This window comes from Geotrypetes seraphini, chromosome 2, assembly GCF_902459505.1.
Source record: "Geotrypetes seraphini chromosome 2, aGeoSer1.1, whole genome shotgun sequence".
NCBI lineage: Eukaryota > Metazoa > Chordata > Amphibia > Gymnophiona > Dermophiidae > Geotrypetes > Geotrypetes seraphini.
The window spans coordinates 273664667-273691288 of NC_047085.1; the positions used below are offsets into that span (position 1 = coordinate 273664667).

A 26622-nucleotide genomic window follows, 5' to 3' on the forward strand; every position below is an offset into this window, starting at 1 on the left:
GAAAGCTTATGGCTCTTCTGAAGTGGGGAATGAGAGCCATGGTGAAACAACGACTCAAGAAAAAGGTGGACAAACTTGAAACGGTAGACCAGGCATAGTCCCTACTGAAAAATACTATCACAGAAGCACAAAATCTCCACATTCCGAGGATCTCCAAAGAAGGGAGAACAAAAGGTAAGGGAGAACCGGCATGGCTTACCAGACAGGTGAGGGAAGCCATAAAAGAAAAGAAGGACTCTTTCAAAAAATGGAAACACATGAAAACAACCGAAGCATGGAAAAAACATAAAGATGATCAGAAGATATGTCACAAGGCGGTGAGGGATGCCAAAAAGGACTATGAGGAAAAAATAGCGCAAGAGGCCAAAAACTTCAAGCCCTTCTTTAGATACGTGAAAGGGAAAAAACCCGCAAAAGAGGCGGTGGGACCCCTGGACGACCAGGGAAGAAAAGGGTACATTAAGGAAGATAAACAAATTGCAGACAAACTAAATTCCTTCTTTGCGTCCGTCTTTACGGATGAGGATACCGCAAAAATACCAGAAGCAGTGAAAGTGTTTAGTGGAGTAATAGAAGACAGCCTCACCACAGTTGAAGTGGAGTTGGACCAAATATACTACCAGATTGACAAACTTAAAAGTGACAAATCCCCTGGACCGGATGGAATTCACCCGAGAGTCTTAAAGGAGTTGAAGGTAGAAATCGGAGAGTTATTGCAAAAACTCGCCAATCTGACAATCAGAACTGGACAGATACCGGATGACTGGAAGATAGCGAACGTCACGCCAATTTTCAAAAAAGGATCGAGAGGAGAACCGGGCAACTACAGACCTGTAAGCCTTACGTCTGTCCCTGGAAAGATGGTTGAAGCACTGATCAAGGAAAGCATAGTCCGGCACTTAGATACACACGACTTGCTGAAACCCAGTCAACATGGGTTCAGGAAAGGGAAATCATATTTAACGAATTTACTTCAATTTTTTGAGACCGTGAACAAGCAAATTGATAGTGGAATGCCGGTGGACATAATATATTTGGACTTCCAGAAAGCATTCGACAAGGTTCCACATGAACGACTTGTCAGCTTCTTTGACTGGGTAACAAGAAAGTTGGACTTGGGAGAGTCTTTGGACGTCGTGTACCTGGACTTCAGGAAAGCTTTTGACAGTGTCCCACACCGCAGGCTGCTAAGCAAGATGGAATCGATGGGGTTAGGAGAGACACTAACTGCATGGGTCAATGATTGGCTGAGTGGCAGACTTCAGAGGGTGGTGGTTAATGGTACCCTCTCTAAAACATCGGAGGTGACCAGTGGAGTGCCGCAGGGCTCGGTCCTGGGTCCACTCCTTTTCAACATATTCGTAGGGGATCTGACTCAAGGGCTACAAGGTAAAATAACACTATTCGCCGATGACGCCAAACTATGTAATATAGTAAGTGAATGCAGTTTACAGAATTATATGGCGCAGGACCTGCTTACATTGGAAAGTTGGTCCTCAACCTGGCAGCTAGGCTTCAATGCTAAGAAATGTAAGGTCATGCACCTCGGAAGCGGAAATCCATGCAGGACATACTTCTTGAACGGAGAAACTTTAACTAGGACTTCAGCAGAACGAGATTTAGGAGTAATCATCAGTGCAGACATGAAAACTGCCAATCAAGTGGAGAAGGCTTCATCTAAGGCAAGGCAGATATTGGGTTGTATCAATAGAAGTTTTGTCAGCCGAAAGCCTGAAGTCATAATGCCGTTGTACAGGGCCATGGTGAGACCTCATCTGGAGTACTGTGTGCAATTCTGGAGGCCACATTACAGTAAAGATGTGCGCAGAATTGAATCGGTTCAACGGACGGCCACCAGGATGATCTCGGGGCTCAAGGGTCTCTCGTACGAAGAGAGACTGAACAAATTGCAGCTCTACACTCTTGAGGAACGTAGAAAGAGGGGAGACATGATCGAAACATTTAAGTACCTCACGGGAAGTGTCGAAGTGGAAGATGATATTTTCTTTCTCAAGGGACCCTCGGCCACAAGAGGGCACCCGCTCAAACTCAGGGGCGGAAAATTTCATGGCGACACCAGAAAGTATTTCTTCACAGAGAGAGTGGTTGATCATTGGAACAAGCTTCCAGTGCAGGTGATCGAGGCAGACAGCGTGCCAGACTTTAAGAATAAATGGGATACCCATGTGGGATCCCTACGAGGGTCAAGATAAGGAAATTGGGTCATTAGGGCATAGACAGGGGTGGGTAAGCAGAGTGGGCAGACTTGATGGGCTGTAGCCCTTTTCTGCCGTCATCTTCTATGTTTCTATGTTTCTATGACTTCTCAGGAAACTACAAAGCCATGGAATAGAGGGAGATATACAAAGGTGGATAGGCAAATGGCTGGAAAACAGAAAGCAGAGAGTGGGCATAAATGGGAAGTTCTCAGACTGGGAGAAAGTGACTAGTGGTGTGCCCCAGGGCTCTGTACTTGGGCCGATCCTATTTAATATTTATATCAATGACCTGGAAGACGGAATATCCAGTGAGATCATTAAGTTTGCAGACAACACAAAGCTATGCCGGGCAATCAGATTGCAGGAGGATAGCGAGGAACTCCAGAGCGACTTGTATCAGTTAGAGAAATGGGCAGAGCAATGGCAGATGAAGTTCAACGTGGAGAAATGCAAAGTAATGCATTTAGGTAGTAAGAATAAGGAACACGAGTATAGAATGTCAGGCGCAACTCTGGGTAAGAGCGAACAAGAAAAGGACCTGGGTGTACTGATAGATAGGACCCTGAAGACATCGGCACAATGCGCGGCAGCGGCAAAGAAAGCAAACAGAATGTTAGGCATGATAAAGAAAGGAATCACGAGTAGATCGAAGAAAGTCATAATGCCGCTTTATAGAGCAATGGTCAGACTACACTTGGAATACTGTGTCCAACATTGGTCTCCAAACCTAAAAAAGGATATAAAACTGCTGGAGAGGGTGCAGAGACGAGCAACGAAGCTAATAAGAGGTATGGAGAACTTGGAATATGAGGAACGACTCAAGAAACTGGGACTGTTCTCCCTTGAGAAGAGGAGGTTGCGAGGGGACATGATCGAGACGTTCAAAATACTGAAAGGCATTGATAAAATAGAGCAGGAAAATAAATTATTTACATTGTCCAACGTGACAAGGACAAGAGGACATGGTTTGAAGCTAAGGGGGGACAAGTCTAGGACAAATGTCCGGAAGTTCTGCTTCACGCAGCGAGTGGTGGACGCCTGGAATGCTCTCCCAAAGGAGGTTATTAAGGAATCCACTGTGCTAGGATTCAAAGGCAAATTAGATACACATCTCCTTACGAGAGGCATAGAGGGATATGGGTGACTAAAACTTCATCAGGTGTATACCTGACTGGGCCTCCGCGTGTGCGGATCGCCGGACTCGATGGACCATGGGTCTGATCCGGAGAAGGCAGTTCTTATGTTCTTATGTTATGAAAGGCTCCTACTTATCCTTATTTGTATTCTGCCTATCTTTACAATCTGATGTAGATCGCATATTAACATCTACAATAACATACATAAAACATACAAATAGTAAAATTATAACATAGCTCTAATTGCAAGTTTAAAAACCATGAATGCCAGTATCATTTATCGTTTATCATTTATTCCGGTGTTGCTAAGACCACCTTACCTGCACGTACAGGCTAAGGCAGTTTACTCTAAAATTTAGAAAAGAAAAATAATTTCTAAATTAATATGAAAATAGTAACCATCCAAACAGATACCACACTCAGACACTAAAGGCCCCTTTTACAAAGCTGTGGTAGCGATTCTCGGTGCAGCAAATGGTCTTGCCTTGATCATTAGCACTAACATTGAACAGTATAGAGAAGTAACAATACTACAGAAGAAACACATTTTCTCGTCCCCTGTGTACTATGTGCTCTGTCCAGCTCTTCAGTAGGCAGCCTACACCCTAAAAATACATTTAGATCAACCATTTGCATGATAAAGTATCTGCATTTAGTTCAATCTGGCAACCATTAATGTACTGACTTTTTACTTTATCATGTTTATTAGATTTTCAAATGTAAATACAAACAAATGTAATAATTCAATACAGTAATACAATATCGAATAACAACTAACCTCCCTATTCATTTTCCCATATTCCCCCCGCCCAAGGACTGCAAAAAAACAACAACAAACTAACCTATCTATCAAGACCAATCTGTCAAAATACAACTACATGCTGTAGGAGCGGTATATAAACCTAAGGTTTAGTTTAGTTAATGTATTTAAAAAAGGCTGCCAAATCGTGAGCAACACTTGTTCTTTCTGAGTATCCCATTCAGAAAGAAACATGCTTTCTATAATTAATAAATGTATCATATTAGAGCGTCAATGATTTGTTGACCTCTTCGCTTGTTCAATCGATCGCAAAATAAGAATTCTATAGCACTGCAAATTCAGCTATTAACCTTAAGAACTTTTTAGCTTTCTACCTCTTCCATTATATAAGATTGTATAGATCTCTTTGAATTGTTGACCTCTTCGCTGATTGTCCAGCGCTTCTTGTTGTAAACTGCCTCGAACTTTTCATGGCTTTGGCGATATATAAAAAAAATAAATTATTATTATTATTATTATAAATTGGACGCATTGATCTTATCTAAAAAGAAAGGATAACCCTCAAACCTGAAAGCATGATTTGTTTCAAAAAACCCACTGGGAATAGGATGTTGTAAATCAAATAGCCCAAATAATCTATAACTGTTACAATGCCATATCAAGTAGTAATTTATACAACAATTTCAATGTGATCTGTATTTCCATATTCCATGCCTATGCCACTCTATCATAATCTAAAGATGGAGAAAAGTACAAAAGAGAGTGTGAAGTATCTTAATGGTACTATCAATTGAGCTTCTAGACAATATATTTCTGATAAAAGCTCATATACCTTAAGAAGCAATGTTGAAGTTGTCAATGATTTCACATAATGTTTGAGTTGCATATAAGAAAAATATCTAAAGTAGCCCAGCCATAGGTATTATGTAATTGAGAGAGGACTGGCAAAGTACCACCATCCTTAAGAATCTAATAAAAATTACAAATTTGTCCCCTCTTTGCCATCTGAAATCTATCTGATGTCATACCAGGAAGAAAAAAACCATTACCACAAATAGGTAACAAAGGAGTAAAACAAAAATCTATACCCATCTGAATACATACTTGTCTTCAAGTGGATCGTAAGGGAGCAAGAAAAAAATAATAAGGGTTCCCCAGGACAGCAGCCATAACTCGAGGAGTATGGAGAAGATAACTAAAATGATAAAGTTTCCAAAACTGTAGTTCCACGAGAGTCCATGAGAAATAAGAAGTGGACAAAAAACAATTGTGAATATGATGCATATGACATGCCTCTACAAAGCGTCTTAAGGACAACATGCCCAGGCCTCCCTTATCAATTGGTAAAACCACCGTACGAAGAGGGAGGCGAGAATGACCTCTCATTGCAAAGGACTTCACGAATCAATTAGTCCAAGTGAAGTTCTATTTTCCAAGAAAAAGATAAAGGCAACATTTGATAAGCATATAATCTTAGAGGTAGTGCCAACATGTTATAAAGGACAATACGACCCATTAAAGAAATAGGAAGATGACACCAAGTCAAGAGATAAGACTTAGTCTTATACAACAATGGCTGTATATTAAGATCATGAAGCTGAGAAATATCTTGCGGAATTGTAATTACCAAATAAACAACCTTCCCAGGTGCCCGAGTAAGGGGGAAAGAACCAGGTCAATGAGTTGGTAAGCTAGAATGAAACGGAAGAGCTACAGATTTTCGATAGTTCAACATAAATCCTGAATGAAACCCAAACTCAGTCAAAGCATCAAGTAGATGTAACATAGAACGTACAGGATTAGTTAATACTAGTCTTATAGCCCGTTACATTAACGGGTTCTAGAATATATGTGTGTGTGTCTCTCTTTATTTCTTTCTCTCTCTCTCCTTAGCCGCTTTCTTTCTTTCTTTCTTTTTCCTTGGCTGTCCATCACCACCCCTTGCCTGCTCCCCCTGTCCATTCTCCCTTCCTTTTACCTCCCCTGTGTCCACCACCACCCCTTCACTGCTCTCCTTATGCAGCAGCAGCCCTTCTCCCTTTGTTTTACCTCCCCCCTGTCCAGCAGCACCTCTTTCCTTCTCCCCCTGTCCAACATTAGGCCTCCGTTCCTTTTTATTCACACACACCCTGTCCATCAGCACCTCTTTCCTTCTCCCCCTGTCCAGCAGTAGGCGTCCCTTCCTTTTTCTCTCCCCCTCCTCCTTCTTATCCCTATGATACACTTACCTTGCTCTGCCCCTGATCAGAGGTTCCCGACAGCCGCCCAGTTGCACCCATCGGAAAAGTTCCCTCTGCCGCATCCCGTACCCCTCCTGACGCGACTCCCGCTGTCTTTCTTTCTGTCTGTCTCTGTCCCTGGCCCCCTTTGTCTGTCTGTCTTTCTGTGTATCTCCCTGCCCCTGTGTCTTTCTTCTTTTCTTTCTGTCTCCCTTCCTCCCTCTCTCTCTGTCTGTCCGAAGCAGCATTCCCTCCCCCTCCATTTCCCTCCCCCCCACACCAGTTCCCTGTGCACCTGCCCCTGTGTCTTCTTTTCTTTCTGTCTCCCTTCCTCCCGTTGACTGTCTGTCCAAAGCAGTATTCCCTCCCCCTCCATTTCCCTCCCCCCCACACCAGTTCCCTGTGCACCTGCCCCTGTGTCTTCTTTTCTTTCTGTCTCCCTTCCTCCCGTTGACTGTCTGTCCAAAGCAGTATTCCCTCCCCCTTCCATTTCCCTCCCCCCACACCAGTTCCCTGTGCAGCAGCATTAGCATTTCCTCTACCCCCCCTTTCCCTTCCCGCGGTCCCGAGTCCTTTGCCGCCCCCCCTTTCCCTTCCCTTCCCGCAGGCCCGACTACACATGGCAATTTAAGCAGCGTGTACAGCAGTCTTCACACGTTGCTTCGGGCCCTTCTACTGCCCTGATTTCCTCTGGCACGTCCCTGATGACATCATTAGAGACGCGGCAGAGCAAATCAGGGCAGTAGAAGGGCCCGAAGCAACGTGTGAAGACTGCTGTACACGCAGCTTAAATCGCCAGTTGGGCCCGCGGAAGGGAAGGGGGGGTGGCAAATGACTCGGGTCCCGGGCAAAGTTGCTGGGCTCCTCGGTGGGGGCGCTGAGCGGCCACGATCCCTCTCCTCCCAGACTACCCCCCCTGCTGGAGGAATGGATATCGGCGGGTTACAGCCGCTGGCTTCGGCGTCTTCTATCCACTGCGGCCAACCCTAGTGGAAACAGGAAGTAGTCAGAGAGGGCGGGCCGCAGTGGACAGAAGACGGCAAAGCCAGCGTTAGCGCGGTGCAGCGCTTTTCTCTCCATTTAAAGGCGGTGATCCGGCGAGAAGGAGAAGGTGGTGGTTTTGGCTGTGAGTGAGGGCGGGAGGGGGGAGTCGCCGGCTGTGCTGTGCTTTCCCGATCTGGCCGCTGCATACGCACTGTGACCACGGACATACGGATCACAGATCAGGGATTACAGATCACGCAGATCTGAGTGCGCATGCGCGGCTAGCATTTTATTATATAGGATAATCATCAAGTCATCCGCAAATGCCAAAACTTTCAATTCTTGGCCCATGACAGAAAGACCAGTTATATGAATATCCCTTTTCAAAGTACGTAAAAGAAGTTCTAAGTAGAGAAGAAACAATAGCGGATAAAAGGGGCATCCTTGACAAGTGCCTCATGATACAACAAAAGAGGAGGATCGAGTCCCGTTAAGAAGAATGGACGCACGAGGACCAGCATATAATATGTGTAAACAATCTAAGAACCATCCAGAGAAGCTCATATGAGATAATGCAGGAAAAAGAAAAGACCACTCCACTCTATCAAAGGCTTTATCTGCCTCTAGGCTTGCCAACAATCCTGATACTGATGTTGCCTGACCAGTCACCAACACAGCCAATACTTTACGAACATGTAAGACAGACTGATGGCCTCGCACAAATCCGACCTGCTTTCCCCTATAAGCAGAGGCAGATGAGACTGACTTTTTAACTTTCAGTTTGGGTTTCAGATCATTCACACAAGAGCAGCTGACACTTCCATCAGCTTTGCATTTTTAGCTTTTATTTTTATTGTAACATTTGTTTTGCGAGGACTTGCCTAGTGCTATAATAAATTGAGAAAAAAAATCTACAATTCTTAGATAACTAATTCCAAAATGAGTGAAATGGTGTGGCGGCCATGTCAGTCCATTCTTCAAGGTAATATGTAGAAATAAAACAAAAAGGAAAAAAATAATACCTTTTTTAGGTAACAATTTTTATTGACATGAAAGAAAGTCACGCAGAAGTGAATACAGCAACAACAAATGCCAGCACAGAAAAAAAGATGCACAGGCTGCATAAACAAAGACAACCATACACAAACATGTCAAATATATCCGCCCATAGAAAACTCAACCACCTCAAAATCCCGCCTCCCCCAACCCACCCCCTCCCAGCACCCCCCCCTCCCGCCCCCCCTAAGGAAGTGGAACACTAGGCAGAGAAAAAAGAAAGCACAAACCTAATTCCCCCCCAGGGTCTGGACTCTGATGACCCTAGGACAGCAAAACAAGTTAAGCATCCCCCTCCTAAAAACAGAACCCCTCCAACCCCCCCGCAAGACCCCCCCCTACCCGGACCACAGAGCAGAGAGATGTCGAGATCCAGAACTAGCCAGGAGAAAGCCGCTTCAAGCCAAGGTATTCAGAAGATGGCCACGTCCCCTAGGAGACAAAGAACTGAAATATGGATCCCATATCAACAAGAAGCTCCGACGACGCTTAAAGGAACCCCCCACCTCACGGGCCTCCTGAAGAACCAACTCATGAAGAAGAGCTCTCCAATGCCAAAAAGACGGAGGAGTCGAGGAGGTCCACTGCTGCATAATACAACGGCGGGCCAGGAGACACACTTTACGACACAGCCAACGAGCTTCCGGAGGCAAAGATCGAAAAGCACCCGGTAAATCCAGCACCATCTGCTCAACCGTGCCCGCTACAGACGCCTCCAAAAGGGAGCTCAAATAGAAAACTACCTCAGCCCAAAAAGCCTGAATACACCAACAAGTCTACAAAGCATGCGCAAACGTGTTCGGATCCCGACCACATTTGAGACACAGGGGAGAGGCAACACCACCAAATTTGAATAGTTGAGCTTGGGTAATATACCCTCTATACAAAATACGAGCATAACATTCCTGCAACACAGCTCCTCGGACTAAGCGCGGCAAGCCCGCCAGACTCCGGGAGACCTCCCAAGAGGCGAGGTCCAGATGGAGTTCTGAGGCCCAGCCGTCCCGAACCCTCAGACAGTTCCTAGGGGGCCTCAAAAGGAAGCAAAGCCCGATATAAGGCGGACACCGAAGTCTGATAGGGCTCAACCTGGGCATACAGATCCCGAATACGAGCCCCCAACGGATGTTGAAGGGCAAACCGGGGAAGCGTGAGGATATAATGTTTAACTTGACAATAAGCGAAAGTGTCCCCCCAGCAGCGCCCCAACCGATCCCTCAGATCCTCTAAAGTACGCAGATCCCCATCGACGGTTAGCAGATGTTCCACCAGAAAAAAGCCCAACGTTTTCCAACGACGAAAACTTGAATTGTCCGTGCCAGGTACAAAATCCGGATTGCCCAACAGGGGCAACAAAGAAGACACCCGCGGGTCCCCCCCCAAGGCGCCAAACTAGGCCCTCCCACGCCCCTCGCATAGAAGCCAAAAGTACTGTGCCCCGAAACTATAATACCTTTTTTATTGGACTAACAATGTAGGTTAGGATTAGCTTTCGAAGGTAAACTCTTCTTCCTCAGATCAGAAATAAGCAACTATAACTCCCCCTCTTTTACAAAAACACAGAATAGGTTTATAGTGCCAGCCGGCATGCTGAATGCTCTGCACTGCTCCAATGGTCATAGAGTTCCTGTGAGCGTCAGAGCAGCGTAGAGCATTCAGTGTACCAGCTGGTGCACAAAAACTTCTTCTACGCTTTTGTAAAAGGGGGGATACTGATTTTGCCAACATTTGCTTATTTCTGATCTGAGGAAGAAGAGTTTACCTTTAAAAGCTATTCATAAACTACATTAAGTTAGTCCAATAAAAAGTGTATTATTTTTTTGTTTTTATTTTTACATATTACCCAATTCCAAAATGAAACTGTTATGATGTGTTTGATAATACAAGGGGCAATACTACATATTTCCTATTATTTCTTCTATGTTCCTCCTCCTCTTTTGGACTTCCAATTCACTCAGAATCAGTTTCTACTGGGACACAGCACAATGAACCTTCATTTACAATTTCCCAAAATTCTTATCTATTTTGCAGTCTTTCCCCCTTCTGTCTAGCCAAGGGCCACAGAATTCTCCACCACAGTAATCTGTTATGCTATTGCTTCATATTATCATTCTGCATGCTTAGACTTGTAAATATGTTATCTTGCCACCTGCTTGCCACAGAGTAAAACTGCATTACATTTCTGCGTTTTCTAGCACATAACCAGTTTTTACTATGATTGGGCAAGCCATAGTGGGAGTAATTCTATAAGGAACCTTCAAATTGTAGGCTGCAGGAAGGCATGCAAATGGCCATTTAGATACGTAAATGACCTTTTATAGAATACCGGACTAGTGAAAAAATATGTGCCATGATTTGATGGTAAGTACATTGCTGGTAAGCATGTGTATAAAAGTATTATGGGTGGGGCATAAAGGAATGCATGTAACAGACAGAATGCTATGATTTGTGTTCTGGGTGGGCATTTACACTAGCTACAGGAATAATGTACAACTGCGGCAAGGAGGCCAAGTTCCTAGAGGTGCTAGGGGATTGCTTCCTGGAACAAATGGTAAAAGAGCCGACAAGAGGCAACGCCACCTTGGACTTGGTCCTAAATGGCCTCACGGGACCGATAACAGTAGTGGAAGTCATGGTTCCACTGGGAACGAGTGATCACAATGTAATTAACTTTAAACTTGACATCGGGAAAGGGAAACATGCCAAAACCTTAACCACCACATTGAACTTTAAAAAGGGTAAATACGATAGCATGAGAGCCATGGTAGAAAAACGACTCGAAAAGAAGGTGGACAAACTTGAAACGGTAGATCAGGCATGGTCCCTACTGAAAAATACTATCACAGAAGCACAAGATCTCTACATTCCAAGGATTTCCAAAGATCGGAGATCAAAGAGCAAAAGAGAACCGGCATGGCTTACCAAACAGGTGAAGGAAGCCATAAAAGAAAAGAAGGACTCTTTCAAAAAATGGAAATACATAAAGACAACCGAAGCCTGGAACAAACATAAAGATGATCAGAAGAAATGTCACAAGGCGGTGAGGAATGCAAAACAGGAATATGAGGAAAAAATAGCCCAGGAGGCCAAAAACTTCAAGCCCTTCTTTAGATATGTGAAAGGGAAAAAAACCTGCAAAAGAGGCAGTCGGACCCTTGGACGACCAGGGAAGAAAAGGGTACATCAAGGAAGATAAACAAATCGCAGACAAACTAAATTCCTTCTTTGCGTCCGTCTTTACGAAGGAGGACACCTCAACAATACCTGAAGCGGAGAAAGTGTTTGCAGGAGAAATAGAAGACAGCCTCACCACAGTTGAAGTGGACTTAGACCAGATATACTATCAGATCGACAAACTTAAAAGTGACAAATCCCCTGGACCGGATGGAATTCACCCGAGAGTCTTAAAGGAATTGAAGGTTGAAATCGGAGAGTTATTGCAAAAACTTGCAAACCTGACAATCAGAACTGGACAGATACCGGACGACTGGAGGATAGCGAACGTCACCCCAATTTTCAAAAAAGGATCGAGAGGGGAACCGGGCAACTATAGACCTGTGAGTCTTACGTCTGTCCCCGGCAAGATGGTTGAAGCACTGATCAAGGATAGCATGGTCCGGCACTTGGACGCACACGACTTGATGAAACCCAGTCAACATGGATTCAGGAAAGGGAAATCATGTTTGACGAATTTACTCCAATTTTTTGAGACCGTGAACGAGCAAATTGATAGTGGGAAGCCGGTGGACATAATATACTTGGACTTCCAGAAAGCGTTCGACAAAGTTCCACACGAAAGACTTCTCAGGAAACTACAAAGCCATGGCATAGAGGGGGATATACAAAGATGGATAGGCAAATGGCTGGAAAACCGAAAGCAGAGAGTGGGCATAAATGGGAAGTTCTCCGACTGGGAGAAAGTGACTAGTGGAGTACCCCAGGGCTCGGTACTTGGGCCGATCCTTTTTAATATTTATATCAATGATCTGGAGGAAGGAACATCCAGTGAGATCATCAAGTTTGCAGACGATACAAAACTATGCCGGGCGATCAGATCGCATGAGGATAGAGAGAAACTCCAGAGCGACTTGTGTCGGTTAGAAACATGGGCGGAGAAATGGCAGATGAAGTTCAATGTGGAGAAATGCAAGGTAATGCATTTAGGCAATAAGAATAAGGAATACGAGTATACAATGTCAGGTGCAACTCTGGGGAAGAGTGAACAAGAAAAGGACCTGGGTGTACTGATAGATAGGACCCTGAAGCCGTCGGCACAATGCGCGGCAGCGGCAAAGAAGGCAAATAGAATGTTGGGCATGATAAAGAAAGGAATCTCGAGTAGATCGGAGAAAGTTATAATGCCGCTTTATAGGGCAATGGTCAGACCACACTTGGAATACTGCGTCCAACATTGGTCTCCCTACCTAAAGAAGGATATAAAACTGCTGGAGAGGGTGCAGAGACGAGCAACAAAACTGGTGAAGGGTATGGAAAAACTGGAATACGAGGACAGACTTATAACACTAGGATTATTCTCCCTTGATAAAAGGAGACTGCGTGGGGATATGATCGAGACCTTCAAAATACTGAAAGGAATCGACAAAATAGAGCAGAGAAGATTATTTACATTGTCCAATTTGACACGGACTAGAGGACATGTAATGAAGCTAAGGGGGGACAGGTTCAGGACTAATGTCAGGAAGTTCTGCTTCACTCAGAGAGTGGTTGACACCTGGAATGCCCTCCCAGATGAGATTATTGCGGAATCGACCGTCCTAGGCTTCAAGAACAAACTAGATGCATATCTCCTTAAGAGAGGCATGTAAGGATATGGTGGACTATAAATTACAACAGGTGTACACCTGGCAGGGCCTCCGCGTGTGCGGATCGCCGGACTTGATGGACCGAAGGTCTGATCCGGAGATGGCATTTCTTATGTTCTTATGTTCTTATGTTCTTATGTACATGATCGTGTCTTATATTTATGCATAATTTCAGCCACATGTTCTTGTGTTCTATAAAAAAAAGTGTGCACCCACAATATTTATATAACAGGTTTGATGCAGATACCTATTACACAATTATCCTCTACATGTGTTGGGACTTTTTCTTTTGCAAATTTTCTATTTTGTGCTAGCATTTCTCAGAGAAGAATGCAGCTTGTTCTTATCTGCATGTCTTTGAGATAGCACTGCATTTTATCCATTAATTCAGCAGGCATACTCTATGAAGAATTCACAATAGCTCAAAGACTCTGAGACTGTTATTCATAATTCTATATCCACTAAGTTGGTAATTTTCCTGTTTTCTGTTAACAAACCTTGGAAGTTAAAAAACATACTTCTCTCCATTTACTAAACTGAATTTGAGTTTAACACTCTGTATAGTTACATATGCTGTTACATGAAATGAGGACAGAATACATTTTCAGAAACCCCAACATGTGTATCCTGAGTTTAACCATGTGGAGAGCAATTCTGTAAAGGTGCACCTATATTTATGAACCAATAATGCAGGTAAATGACTAGAATATGGGCAAATATGTGTATGTATATTATGTATGTTAACCTGTAACCTGTCCTGAGCTCAGTGGGGAAGATAGGATAGAAAACAAATTAATTAAATATAAATGTCAATATTTTGGTTTTGCACTATTCTGTAAACTGACATCTAAATGTGATGGTCAGTAGTATTATAGGTGGGTGGGGTGCACAGTTATGCAAGGAAATTATAAAATACTGTAATTTATGCATATTTTATCTAGGCATGAGTATTTATACAGGCTCTATGGCTAGTCTATGTGCTTTCACCTAAAATATAGGCGAGTATTTGCTGTTATGTCAGTATTTTATAAAGGACTTGATATACTGCCTTTATGTAGTGTGACAAGCCTACTTCAATCCCAAGGTTTATCACAGGGAAATATAGGCAATCATACAAACCCTGGTGCAGAAGGGCAGAGCTCATGACAGTAATTTAGCTGACTACCCTATGAGCAGTGAAGAAGAAACTGAGACAGAACAGAAAGCCGGTAGGGCTAGAAATCCCAGAGGAAAAGCGGGGAAGTGGGGTGGCAGGAATGTGGGGAAGCTGAAAGCTAAGAAGGTAAAGGCTGAGGGTAAAGCAGAAACACAGAGAGCGGGAAAACTGCCAGAAATCCAAGGGCAAGTGGCCCAGGTAAATGCAGAGGTGGAAGAAAAACGACGGGACCTGCGATGCTTATACGCAAATGCAAGAAGCCTCACGGCCAAGATGAGTGAACTAGAAGTCGTGGCCAAGGGGGAGGACCTGGATATAATTGGAATTGTAGAAACCTGGTGGACAGAGGAAAATCAATGGGATGTAGCGCTGCCGGGGTACAAGCTCTATAGGAGGGACAGGACCCACAAAAAGGGGGGAGGCATAGCACTATATATAAAGGACTCTATCCACTCGGTCGGGATGGATATGGCAACGAAGGCAGAGGGGCTGGAATCGCTGTGGGTCAAATTACCGGACTGGAAGTGTAACAGTGATGGGGGACTTCAACTACCCAGGGATTGACTGGAGTACGGGTCACTCAAACTGCACTAGGGAGACAGGATTCGTAGAAACTGTGAAGGACTGCTTCATGGAGCAACTAGTCAAAGAACCGACGCGAGGGGGTACTACTCTTGACCTCATCCTAAACGGATTAGGGGGGCCTGCAAGAGGGGTAGAAGTGGGAGGACCACTAGGCAACAGTGACCACAACACGATCAGATTCACATTAGAAAGAGGGACACCCATAGTAAGGAGGACCGCAACAACTGCGCTGAACTTCAAGAAAGGGAACTATGTTGCTATGAGGGAAATGGTGGGGAGGAAGCTCAGAAAAATCTTTAGGATGGAGACTGTGGGAAGCGCCTGGACCCTATTCAGGGACACCCTGCAGGAAGCACAGAGAATGTACGTCCCCAATTTCAGGAAAGGCTGCAAGAACAAGCGATCAAAGGACCCGGTTTGGATGTCAATAGAAGTAAAGAGGGCGATAAAGGACAAAAAAGTATCTTTCCGGAGATGGAAAAAGGATCCAACAGAGGAAAATCACCAGGCGCATAGGAAATGCCAAAAGGAATGCCACCGGGAGGTTAGACAAGCAAAGGGGAAGTACGAAGAGGGGCTGGCCAGGGAGGCGAAAAACTTCAAGGCATTCTTCAGTTACGTTAAGGGGAAACGACCAACGAGAGAGGAGGTAGGGCCATTGGACGATGGGGACAGGAAGGGAGTGATTAAGGAGGAAAAAGAGGTAGCTGAGAGGTTGAACACGTTCTTCTCGTCGGTCTTCACGAGCGAAGACACATCTAATATACCAGACTCAGAGGAGCTCATGAGTGGGGAACAGGCTGAAAAATTAGAGCACATAGAGGTAAGTAGGGAGGATGTCCTCAAACAGATAGACAGGTTAAAATGTGGCAAATCACCAGGCCCGGACGGGATCCACCCAAGGGTTCTGAAAGAACTAAGACAGGAAATAGCGGGCACAATCCAACATGTTTGCAACCTATCCTTGAAAACTGGTGAGGTACCAGAGGACTGGAAATTGGCAAATGTCACACCCATCTTCAAGAAGGGATCGAGGGGTGACCCTGGGAACTACAGGCCGGTGAGCCTGACTTCAATTATAGGGAAGATGGTGGAAGCTATGATCAAGGACGACATTTGCGAGCACATCGAGAGGAATGGCCTACTGAGAACAAGCCAGCATGGATTCTGTAAGGGAAGGTCGTGCCTAACGAACCTTCTGTACTTCTTTGAGGGAATAAGCAGTCGGGTGGACAATGGGGAGCCCATAGACATCATTTACCTCGACTTTCAAAAGGCTTTCGACAAGGTGCCACATGAAAGGCTACTTAAGAAGCTGTGGAACCACGGGGTGGGAGGGGATGTGCACAGATGGATCAAGCACTGGTTGTCGGGTAGACTCCAGAGGGTTGGAGTAAAGGGTCAATATTCTGACTGGCGGGGAGTCACGAGCGGTGTGCCACAGGGATCGGTGCTGGGGCCTTTACTCTTTAACATATTCATCAATGACCTGGAAAAGGAGGCAAAATGTGAGGTTATAAAATTCGCAGACGATACCAAACTGTGCGGCAGAGTTAGGACCAGGGAGGAGTGTGAGGACATGCAAAGGGACCTGGACAAGCTGGAAGACTGGGCAAACAAATGGCAAATGCGCTTCAACGTGGACAAATGCAAGGTCATGCATATAGGGAAAAAGAACCCGTTGTTCAACTACAAATTGGGGGGGGTATTGTTGGGAGACAGCAGACTCGAGAGAGACTTGGGAGTGCTGGTGGATGCATCACTGAAGCCATCTGCACAGTGCGCAGCAGCCTCGAAAAAAGCCAACAGGATGCTGGGAATCATAAAGAAGGGCATAGTAACCAGATCACGGGAAGTCATCATGCCATTGTATCGAGCGATGGTGCGTCCACATCTAGAATACTGCGTTCAGTATTGGTCGCCACACCTCAAGAAGGACATGGCGGTACTTGAGAGAGTCCAAAGGAGAGCAACGAAATTGGTAAGAGGGCTGGAACACTGCTCATACGCCGAGAGGCTGGATAGGCTGGGGCTCTTCTCTCTGGAGAAAAGGAGGCTCAGGGGAGATATGATAGAGACCTTCAAGATCATGAGGGGCATAGAGAGGGTGGATAGGGACAGATTCTTCAGACTGAAGGGGACAACAAGTACGAGGGGGCATTCGGAGAAACTGAAGGGAGACAGGTTCAAAACAAATGCAAGGAAGTTTTTTTTCACACAAAGCGTGGACACTTGGAATGAGCTACCGGAGGAAGTGATCAGGCAGAGTACGGTACAGGGATTCAAACAGGGATTGGACGGATTTCTGAGGGATAAAGGGATCGTGGGATACTGAGGGAGGAGCTGGGATGTAACACAAGTATAGGAAGTTAACCAGGTAATGAGTATAAACCAACCAGGTCGTGCATGTGCAAGACCGGAGGGCTAGGACTTCGATAGGAAGGCAGGACTTAAATGGGAAACCAAGGTGGCAAGGGAGCCCCTTCTGATGATTCAGACAGGTCTTGACCTGTTTGGGCCGCCGCGGGAGCGGACTGCTGGGCAGGATGGACCTGTGGTCTGACCCGGCAGAGGCACTGCTTATGTTCTTATGTTCTTATGTTCACAGTTACTTACCGTAACAGGTGTTATCCAGGGACAGCAGGCAGATATTCTCATATGTGGGTGACGTCACCGACGGAGCCCCCTAGCGGACGCTATTGCAAGCAGACTTGCTCGAAGACCTTCAGGCTTGTGATTGGCCCACACATGCGCGTGTGCCCCTCCCACCCTGCCTAGGGCATGCGTCTCCTCAGCGTGTCCTCAGTTCAGATAGCAAGCAAAGAAGCCAACCACGGGGAGGTGGGTGAGTTACGAGAATATCTGCCTGGATAACACCTGTGCTTTATCCCAGGACAAGCAGGCAGCATATTCTCACATGTGGGTGACCTCCAAGCTAACCAGAAAGGGATGGAGGGAGAGTTGGCAATTTAGGAGAAGAGATGTTGCAAAACTGACTGGCCAAAGTTGCCGTCACGCCTGGAGAAAGCATCCAGACAGTAGTGAGAGGTGAACGTATGAACCGAGGACCAGGACAATTTTCCTCAATGGGAGTGAAGCGGAGAAAAACAACAGATGCCTCCATCGCCCTAACCTTTTGGCCAGTGATTCGGCCCGGCAGGGAGAGACCATCCTGAGCATAACAGAATGAAATACAAGCGGCCAACCAGTTAGAAATAGTCCACTTAGAGACAGAGCGACCCAAGCGATTAGGATCGAAAGAGAGGAACAGCTGGGGAGCCGAACAGTGAGGAGCGGTGCGCTTCAAGTAGAAGGCCAGTGCTCACTTACAATCAAGAAAATGTAGAGCCACGTCCCCAGAGTGAGAATGTGGCTTCGGAAAAAACACAGGAAGAACAATAGATTGGTTGATGTGAAAAGCAGAAACAAAGTTAGGCAAGAACTTAGGATGGGTATGGAGAACCACCTTTTCATGATGGAAGACAGTGAAAGGTGGGTCCGCTACCAAGGCTTGAAGCTCACTGACCCGACGGGCAGAAGTGAGAGTAATAAGAAACACAACTATCCAAGTAAGATACTTTAAGTGAGCCCACGCTAGCGGCTCGAACGGGGGTTTCATCAATTGAGCGAGGACCACGTTAAGGTCCCAAACCACCTGAGGAGATTTAAGGGGCGGATGAACGTGGAAAAGTCCTTTCATGAAGCGGGAAACCACAGGATGAACAGAGATAGGCTTCCTGTCAATCGGCTGATGAAAAGCAGCAATGGCACTATGGTGGAATCGAACCAAAGAGGACTGGAGCCCAGCGCCAGACAAATAAAACAGATAATCCAGGGCAGCCGACAAGGAGGCAGACAGCGGGTCCAGCTGCCTAGTAGCACACCAAGAAGAAAAGCGGGTCCACTTCTGATGGTAACATTGGCGAATGGATTCCTTTTGGGACACTTCCAGGACATCCAGCTCAGGCTGGGAGAACTGAAACGAGGGCATTAAGGCTCGAGGAACCAAGCCGTTAAGTGCAGAGACTGAAGGTTGGGATGGAGCAGAGAACCCTGACCCTGCGAAAGCAGAGAAGGAAAAATAGGAATAGGAAGAGGCTCCTTGGAACTGAGTTGTAACAGAAGGGGGAACCATGGCTTTCGGGGCCACCGAGGAGCAATCAGATTCATGGTGGCACGCGAAGACTTGAGCTTGACGAGAGTCTTCAGAATCAGAGGGAATGGAGGGAACACATACAGAAACTTGTTTGTCCAATCCAGAAGGAAGGCATCTGCCTCGATCCTGAGAGGGGTGTAAACCCTGGAGCAGAAGCAGGGCAACTTGTGATTGAGGGGGGACGCGAATAGATCGACGTCCGGAGTCCCCCAACAAGCAAACACCTGACGCAGGATAACGGAGTGGAGGGACCACTTGTGAGGCTGCAGCAGGCGACTCAACTTGTCTGCCAGAAAGTTCCGCCGGCCCTGAATGTAGACTGCTTGAATGAATATATTGCGGCGGATGGCCCAATCCCAGAGCCGCAATGCCTCCTGGCACAGGGACCAGGACCCCGTGCCCCCCTATTTGTTGATATAATACATGGCGACCTGGTTGTCCATGCGAACTAGCACCACTCGGTCGCAAAGTAGGTGACAAAAGGCGAGGAAAATTGCTCGAAGCTCCAGAAGATTGATGTGACAAAGGTGGTCGGCATGGGACCAAAGACTCTGAGTGCGCAGGCCGTCCAGAGGAGCCCCCCCAAGCATAAGCTGACGAGTCCGTGGTGAGGACCTTTTGTGGAGAAGGAGCATGAAACAGAAAACCTCTGGAGAGATTGGAAGAGAGCATCCACCAACGGAGTGACCTCCTCAACAAAGGAGTCACAACAATGCGGTGAGAGGGAGGATCCCGATCCTGGGACTATTAGGACGCCAGATTCCATTGAGGAATACGGAGGTGAAGTCTGGCAATAGGAGTCACGTGAACCGAGGAGGCCATGTGACCTAGGAGGACCATCATGAGCTGAGCCGGCACCAAGTGCAGAAGGGTCACCATTTGGCACAAACGGATAAGGGCCTCCTGACGAGGCCGAGGCAAGAAGGAGTGGAGCCGAACCATGTCCAGGACCGCTCCGTTGAACTCGAGAGACTGGGACGGGCAGAGGTGAGACTTGGGAAAGTTCACCTCGAAGCCGAGACTCTGAAGGAGCAAGATGGTTTGACTCGTCGCTCGCAGGACTTCGGTGTGAGAGGATGCCTTGATTAACCAGTCGTCGAGGTAAGGAAATACCTGCAGGCCTCGGAGGCACAGGGCCACAGTTACCACAACCAGACATTTCGTGAAAACCCTTGGAGAAGAGGCCCTATATGTGAGGTGTTGGGAACTTATACTGATTGTGGTATTTCAAAAGCTTGACATACCACCCAGCTTCATCAGATCAGTGCGGTTTACAATAACAACATATTATATTTAGTTGAAAAGAACTCCAATAATTAGACAGCAAAGCCTAACCCACACATTCTTATAAGAATTACATAAAAACAGACACCCCCTAGACACATTCAACCTAGGAAAATATTGATATGCCCAAGTCATATTTAACCATACTTATTGAAAATCATGTACAATCCTCTGAGGTCTGCTTAAAAGAATGTTTTCAACAAAATTTTGAATTTTTTATAGCTCATTTTTTACCTAATTTCTTTCCAGAGATTATTCCAAACCAGAAAAATGCTATTTTTCGGGTAATGGCCCAATGGGCCATTTTGAAGTGCCTTCTTTGCACCTAAAAATAGGCTCATTGTTATAGAATTACTCCCTAGGCATCACTACTGTAGGATGAAGACCACGCCCTATTTTAGTACAAGGTCCCATTTTATGTAATGAGACCCTGTGCTAAAATAACAAGACTTAGGGCCTCTTCTATCAAACTGTGTTAGCAGTTTGTAGCGCGGTGAGCTGCGCTGAAAGGCCCGTGCTGCTCCCGATGCTCATAGAGTTCCTATGAGTTTCAGGAGCAGCGCGGGCCATTCAGCGCGGCTCTCTGTGCTAAAAACTGCTAGCGCAGTTTGATAGAAGAGGCCCTTAATGGTAGCCTACATTGACAACTGCCCCCCTTAGCGATGTCTATTACCAGCATATGTGCTGATATTCTGTAACATATGCAGATACTTGGTGCCAACTTACTAGACTAGTAATACTGGTTCTTATTTATAAAACTGGTTGTCGATGTTTATGATGCTCTGTACTCCCCATAGCTTGAATTTATTAGGAGTTGACGCGGCCAAGTCATGTCAGCAGGCAGAGCTAATCCATACAGAGCAGCTCACCGGAGCCTAGTCAATTACCAGCCAATATTTAGCTGGGTCCTGAATAAGACAGTTATGTGGGCCTTGGCTGAATATTGATCAGAACCTAGATAACTAGAGGTGCCTCATCCCCTCAGAGCCCCTCTCCCTCTGTCTCAGTCCCACTCCAGCATCCTCCTCTCACCCCTCAGAACAGTATCAAAACTTGCCTTCTGATTCTACTACTACTAGTACTTATCATTTCTATGCACTGCTAGACATACACAACATTGTACATTAAAACATTCAAGAGATAGTCCCTGCTCAGTAGAGCTTGCAATCTAATCAAACAGGCAAACAGGACAAGTTCTCCCTCCTACTCCTCCAAGACCTTCAAGACAACAAGAGGACATGGACATAGAATTAGTCGAAGACATTGAGAATATCACTTTGCGTGGAGACACAGTATTGTTAGGAGACTTCAATATGCCTGATGTGGATTGGAACAATCTTTCCGCTACGACCAGCGGCAGCAGGAAGCTATTAACCTCTATAAAGGGAGCGAGACTCAGACAAATGGTATTAGAGCCCACTAGGGATCGGGCGATACTAGACCTAATACTCACCAATGGAGAAAGTGTCACAGAGGTCTCGGTAGGCGATACGTTGGCCTCCAGTGACCACAACATGATATGGTTCAACCTCAGGAAAGGTTTTACTAAGTCAAGCACATCAACCAAGGTCCTCAACTTTAAGGGCACAAACTTCGAAAGCATGGGAGATTTCGTCCATCGGGCACTGCAAAACCATGCCGAAACAGATAATGTAGAGGTAATGTGGTCAACTCTGAAATCAACCTTACACGAAGCAACCAACCGCTACGTCAAATCAGTAAGCAAACGGCGAAGAAACAATAGACCACAGAGGTTCTCTGTGGAGATCTCAGACCTCATAAAAAAGAAGAAAAGAGTATTCATCCTCTACAAACAATCAGGGAAGCAAGAATCCAAGGAAGACTATCTGGCAAAGTCAAAAGCGGTCAAAACGGCAGTCAGGGAGGCCAAACTCCGAATGGAGGAGAACCTTGCGAAGAACATCAAGAAGGGCGATAAATCCTTCTTCCGGTATATTAGTGACAGAAAAAGAAACACAGATGGGATAGTATGCCTTAGGAAACCCGACGGGAACTATGTAGAATCGGACTCCGACAAAGCCAAACTTTTAAATGAATACTTCTGTTCGGTCTTCACTTGCGAGGTGCCGGGATCCGGCCCTCAGCTGCCGACGAGGGAAAACTCGGAAGACCTGATTCGAAATTTTGAGTTTACGCCCAGCAGTGTCTATGAGGAGCTATCAAGACTCAAGGTGAACAAAGCTATGGGACCGGACAAACTACACCCCAGGGTGCTCAGGGAGTTGAGTGATGTCCTGGCGGAACAGTTATCCGCGCTCTTCAATCTTTCCCTAAGTACAGGAAGAGTCCCGTTGGATTGGAAAATGGCTAACATCATTCCACTCCACAAAAAGGGATGCAGGACGAAGGCTGAGAATTATAGACCGGTGAGTCTCACATCGATAGTGAGTAAACTTATGGAAACACTAATCAAACACCAATTGGATATGATCCTGAACAAGGAGAATCTACGAGATCTCCATCAACATGGTTTTACGAAGGGAAGGTCCTGCCAATCAAATCTGATCAGCTTCTTTGACTGGATAACAAGAAAGCTGGATATAGGGGAGTCCCTGGATGTCATGTACTTGGACTTCAGCAAAGCGTTTGATAGCGTCTATTGAGCAGGCTATTGAGCAAGATGGGTTCGATGGGACTGGGTGAAACATTAACCGCATGGGTTAGGGACTGGCTTAGAGGCAGACTTCAGAAGGTAGTGGTAAATGGTACCCTCTCCGATACGACGGAGGTGATCAGCGGAGTGCCCCAGGGCTCGGTCTTGGGCCCGATCCTATTTAACATCTTCATAAGAGACTTGGCTGAGGGGCTTCGAGGTAAAATTACATTATTCGCCGATGACGCCAAACTATGCAACATAGTAGGCAACCGCACAACAGATGAAAGCACAGTGCCCGACAAAAGCTCAATGCCCAACAGTATGACGCAGGACCTACTCCTACTGGATGGAGCATTGGTCAAAGACTTGGCAACTAAGTTTCAATACCAAAAAATGCAAGATCATGCACCTTGGTGGCAAAAATCCATGCAGGACTTACACCCTAAATGGTGAGATCCTAGCAAGGACTGTAGCAGAACGTGACTTGGGGGTGATCATTAGCGAAGACATGAAGACTGCCAATCAAGTGGAGAAAGCTTCATCCAGGGCTAGACAAATCATGGGCTGTATCCGTAGAAGTTTCGTCAGCCGTAAGCCTGAGGTCATAATGCCGTTGTACAGATCCATGGTGAGACCCCATCTTGAATACTGTGTACAATTCTGGAGGCCGCATTATCAAAAAGATGTGCGGAGAGTTGAGTCGGTTCAGCGAATGGCCACCAGGATGATCTCAGGTCTCAAGGATCTCCCATATGAGGAACGACTGGGTAAGTTACAGCTGTGCTCACTCAAGGAATGCAGAGAGAGGGGAGACATGATCGAGACATTCAAATATGTCACAGGCCGTATTGAGGTGGAAGAGGATCTCTTTTTCCTTAAAGGACCTACGGCAACAAGAGGGCATCCGTTGAAAATCAGGGGTGGGAAATTTCATGGCGACACCAGAAAATATTTCTTCACCGAAAGGGTGGTTGATCGCTGGAATAATCTTCCACAACGGGTAATTGAGGCCAGCAGCGTGCCAGATTTTAAGAAAAGATGGGATTGGCATGTAGGATCTCTTCATGGAGGTAGTTAGGGGGTGGGCCATTAGTGTGTGCAGACTAGATGGGCCATGGCCCTTTTCTGCCGTCATGTTCTATGTTCTATATTTCTATGTTTCTAAAACATAATCCCCCCTTCTTCCCCTCCTGAAGATAATGAAGTCTAGGCTTGAGCCCTCCATCTTCATACCCCTGTTGCTCTCCCACCCACCCAAAGCTTTTATGGCAGCACCCTGGTGGTCTGGAGGGAAACAGGCAGGAGTAATGCCCAATCAATCCTGCTCAGAGTGGCTCTTCTTCAAAACGATTGCATGACTTCTAGTGGCAGCTTCAAGGTACTGTTCCAAGTCGCAGCATCTATTTTGAAAAGGCATTCACGCCCGACAGGATCAAGTGGGCATCACATCTGCTCTTTATCCCCCAGACCACCTGCTTCTCCTACCTGGTTAAATTACTTTGAATACCAGGCAGCTAGATTTTAAGTACTTTGTCAGATAGCAGATTTGAAAATGATCTAACTACCAAAAATACCCTTAAACTGGAAATCTGTTGATTGATTGATTAAATTAAAAAAATTATATCCTGCCACATCCACAGTTCTGAGCAGCTTACATAAACACATACATAATAAAACAGTGATAAACTAACAATAAATAAGAGACCTTTACCATAATAACACCTGCTCCTTTCTCACTGAGAGAACAAAATTTTAAAAAGATGCATGGCACTTTAGACACTGGAAGACAGATGCAATAAAAAAATGTCAAGCTGTACAAATAAAACACAACAAGTAATTTTTATCATATCAAGTCAGAGAGAGATCAAAAAATGGCAGGAAAAGGGACAGAAAAGTTAGTTACCTGATGAAAGCCCAGATAGTCTGCAATTGTGGAAGAAGCATAGAAGATCATTCCTTCTGAACTCACCACTAGTGCAAACCCATTAAGAGACTGTAACGAAAACAAAACAGAAGAATTGAAAACATGAAAATAATATTCATTTTTATTAAAACCTAAAAGCAAGTACAACCATACCAGAACAATAGTCCAGGATTTTAGTAACAAGGCTAAAAACTACACAGAGTTCTGTTTCTTAAAAAAACAGGACGATCTCAGGAACAACACAAGAGGATTCTAGGTGAGAACCCACCTAGATAATTTCCACCAGACAGTTTCCATACAATTACCTCCTGGATAATTGCCATATAGGTCAGTTCTCCCTTAACCAGTTCCAGCCCATTAAGAAAATTTCCCTCCATGACATTTATACTGCCAAAAACACCCACAAGGGGAGCCTAAAAACATATTTGCATGTAAGCTATAAATGAGTCAAAAATGCCAGTCATAAACTATAATTATACACAAATAATACAAAATAAAAAACATGTACAACACAAACCCCTTGTTATTCTGTAGAAAGCTAAGGATAAACTGGAAGACCAGTGGTATTATTTCATAACAGAGCATCTTGTACAACAGAACATACTGTGTTATAAAATGGCGCACTATGTAGAAAAGAAGGAAAGATTTATTTACATCGAGAGGTCTCTCAAGAGAACTGTACAGGTGCTAAAAACTGAGCTAGGGACAAATCTCCTTCCTACACACTGATGGGGAGTAGTGCAGGAAGGGAAAGTCTGTAGTGGCCAGGTGTTGCTTAAGCAGTAATGGCACTGTTGCGAGAATGCTGAGCAGCAGCACCACATCAGAGAGCAGGTAGCTTTAGGGAGGGTGACCGAAAGGAGAACTGAGTCAGAAGCACATGAGAAGACCCAGTGGCAAAGTGGTCCATCCTTATGTGGGAGTTTCTGCAGATGTGACCTTAGCTCTGCCCCATCACATACCAAATATGCTTCATTGGTGGGAATTTACCAAGGGGGAAATGACACCTCAGGGTGGGAGGTGGTTTGGGGAAAATTAGCCTAGAAGGCAATTTTCCAGGTAGTAATTAGTGGGTGGGAACTGTCCAGGGGGAGTTGTCAAGGTGGTTCCTCACTGGATGCCCAAAGGAGAAACCTTTCCGATAAGCCAGTTAACTGTTTTATCTAATCAACTTTAAAATGTATTTGAAATTTCAGAATAAATTCTATCCTGGAATGCAGGTCAAACTAGTTTCAAACCTATTCAGCAGACCCATTGTAAGCACTAAAATCTATTCCTGAAAAATTCACTTGGGTAGGTGATATAACAACAAATAATGTAAAGCCAGAGTCAGGGTTAAGTGAGTGCAACTGGGGCAACTACCCTGGGCTTCTATACCAAGCAAAGGCCCCAAGCCTTCTGAAAGCCGAAGGCAGCACAACCTGCCAATATGACCAAAAACTGAGAAAGATAAGTCAACTATAATAAGAACTTAAAAAGACTTTTCAAATTCAAAAGGAAAAGCAAAAGGGTTCAGAGGAAATGGAAACCAAGATTATTGCTTTGGAATCAGATTTAAAGGCAACTCAGGAGAAGCTCCAGAGAAAGTGTTCGGGAGCCACCAATGCAGAGTGATGTTCCGCGAATGGAAGAGGACCAAGTCTAAGGCACAGAGAAAGAGCTTCATGATGGCCTGGTGGGGCTAAGGAAGGCCAGTCAGAAGA

The 26622-nt window shown here is 45.4% G+C and overlaps 1 protein-coding gene across 3 annotated transcripts in view; it reads right to left on the reverse strand.

Moving 5' to 3' along the window:
• The window catches only part of AHRR (aryl-hydrocarbon receptor repressor), a 355001-nt gene that overhangs the window by 77148 nt on the left and 251231 nt on the right, over window positions 1-26622 (reverse strand). For 2 of the 3 annotated variants that reach the window (XM_033929699.1, XM_033929700.1), the window contains one exon: window positions 24899-24988. In XM_033929699.1, the coding sequence (XP_033785590.1) occupies window positions 24899-24988 (90 nt within the window). Of the gene's footprint in view, window positions 1-24898; window positions 24989-25573; window positions 25807-26622 lie in introns of those variants that run through there. The other variant, XM_033929701.1, reaches the window with a different exon arrangement.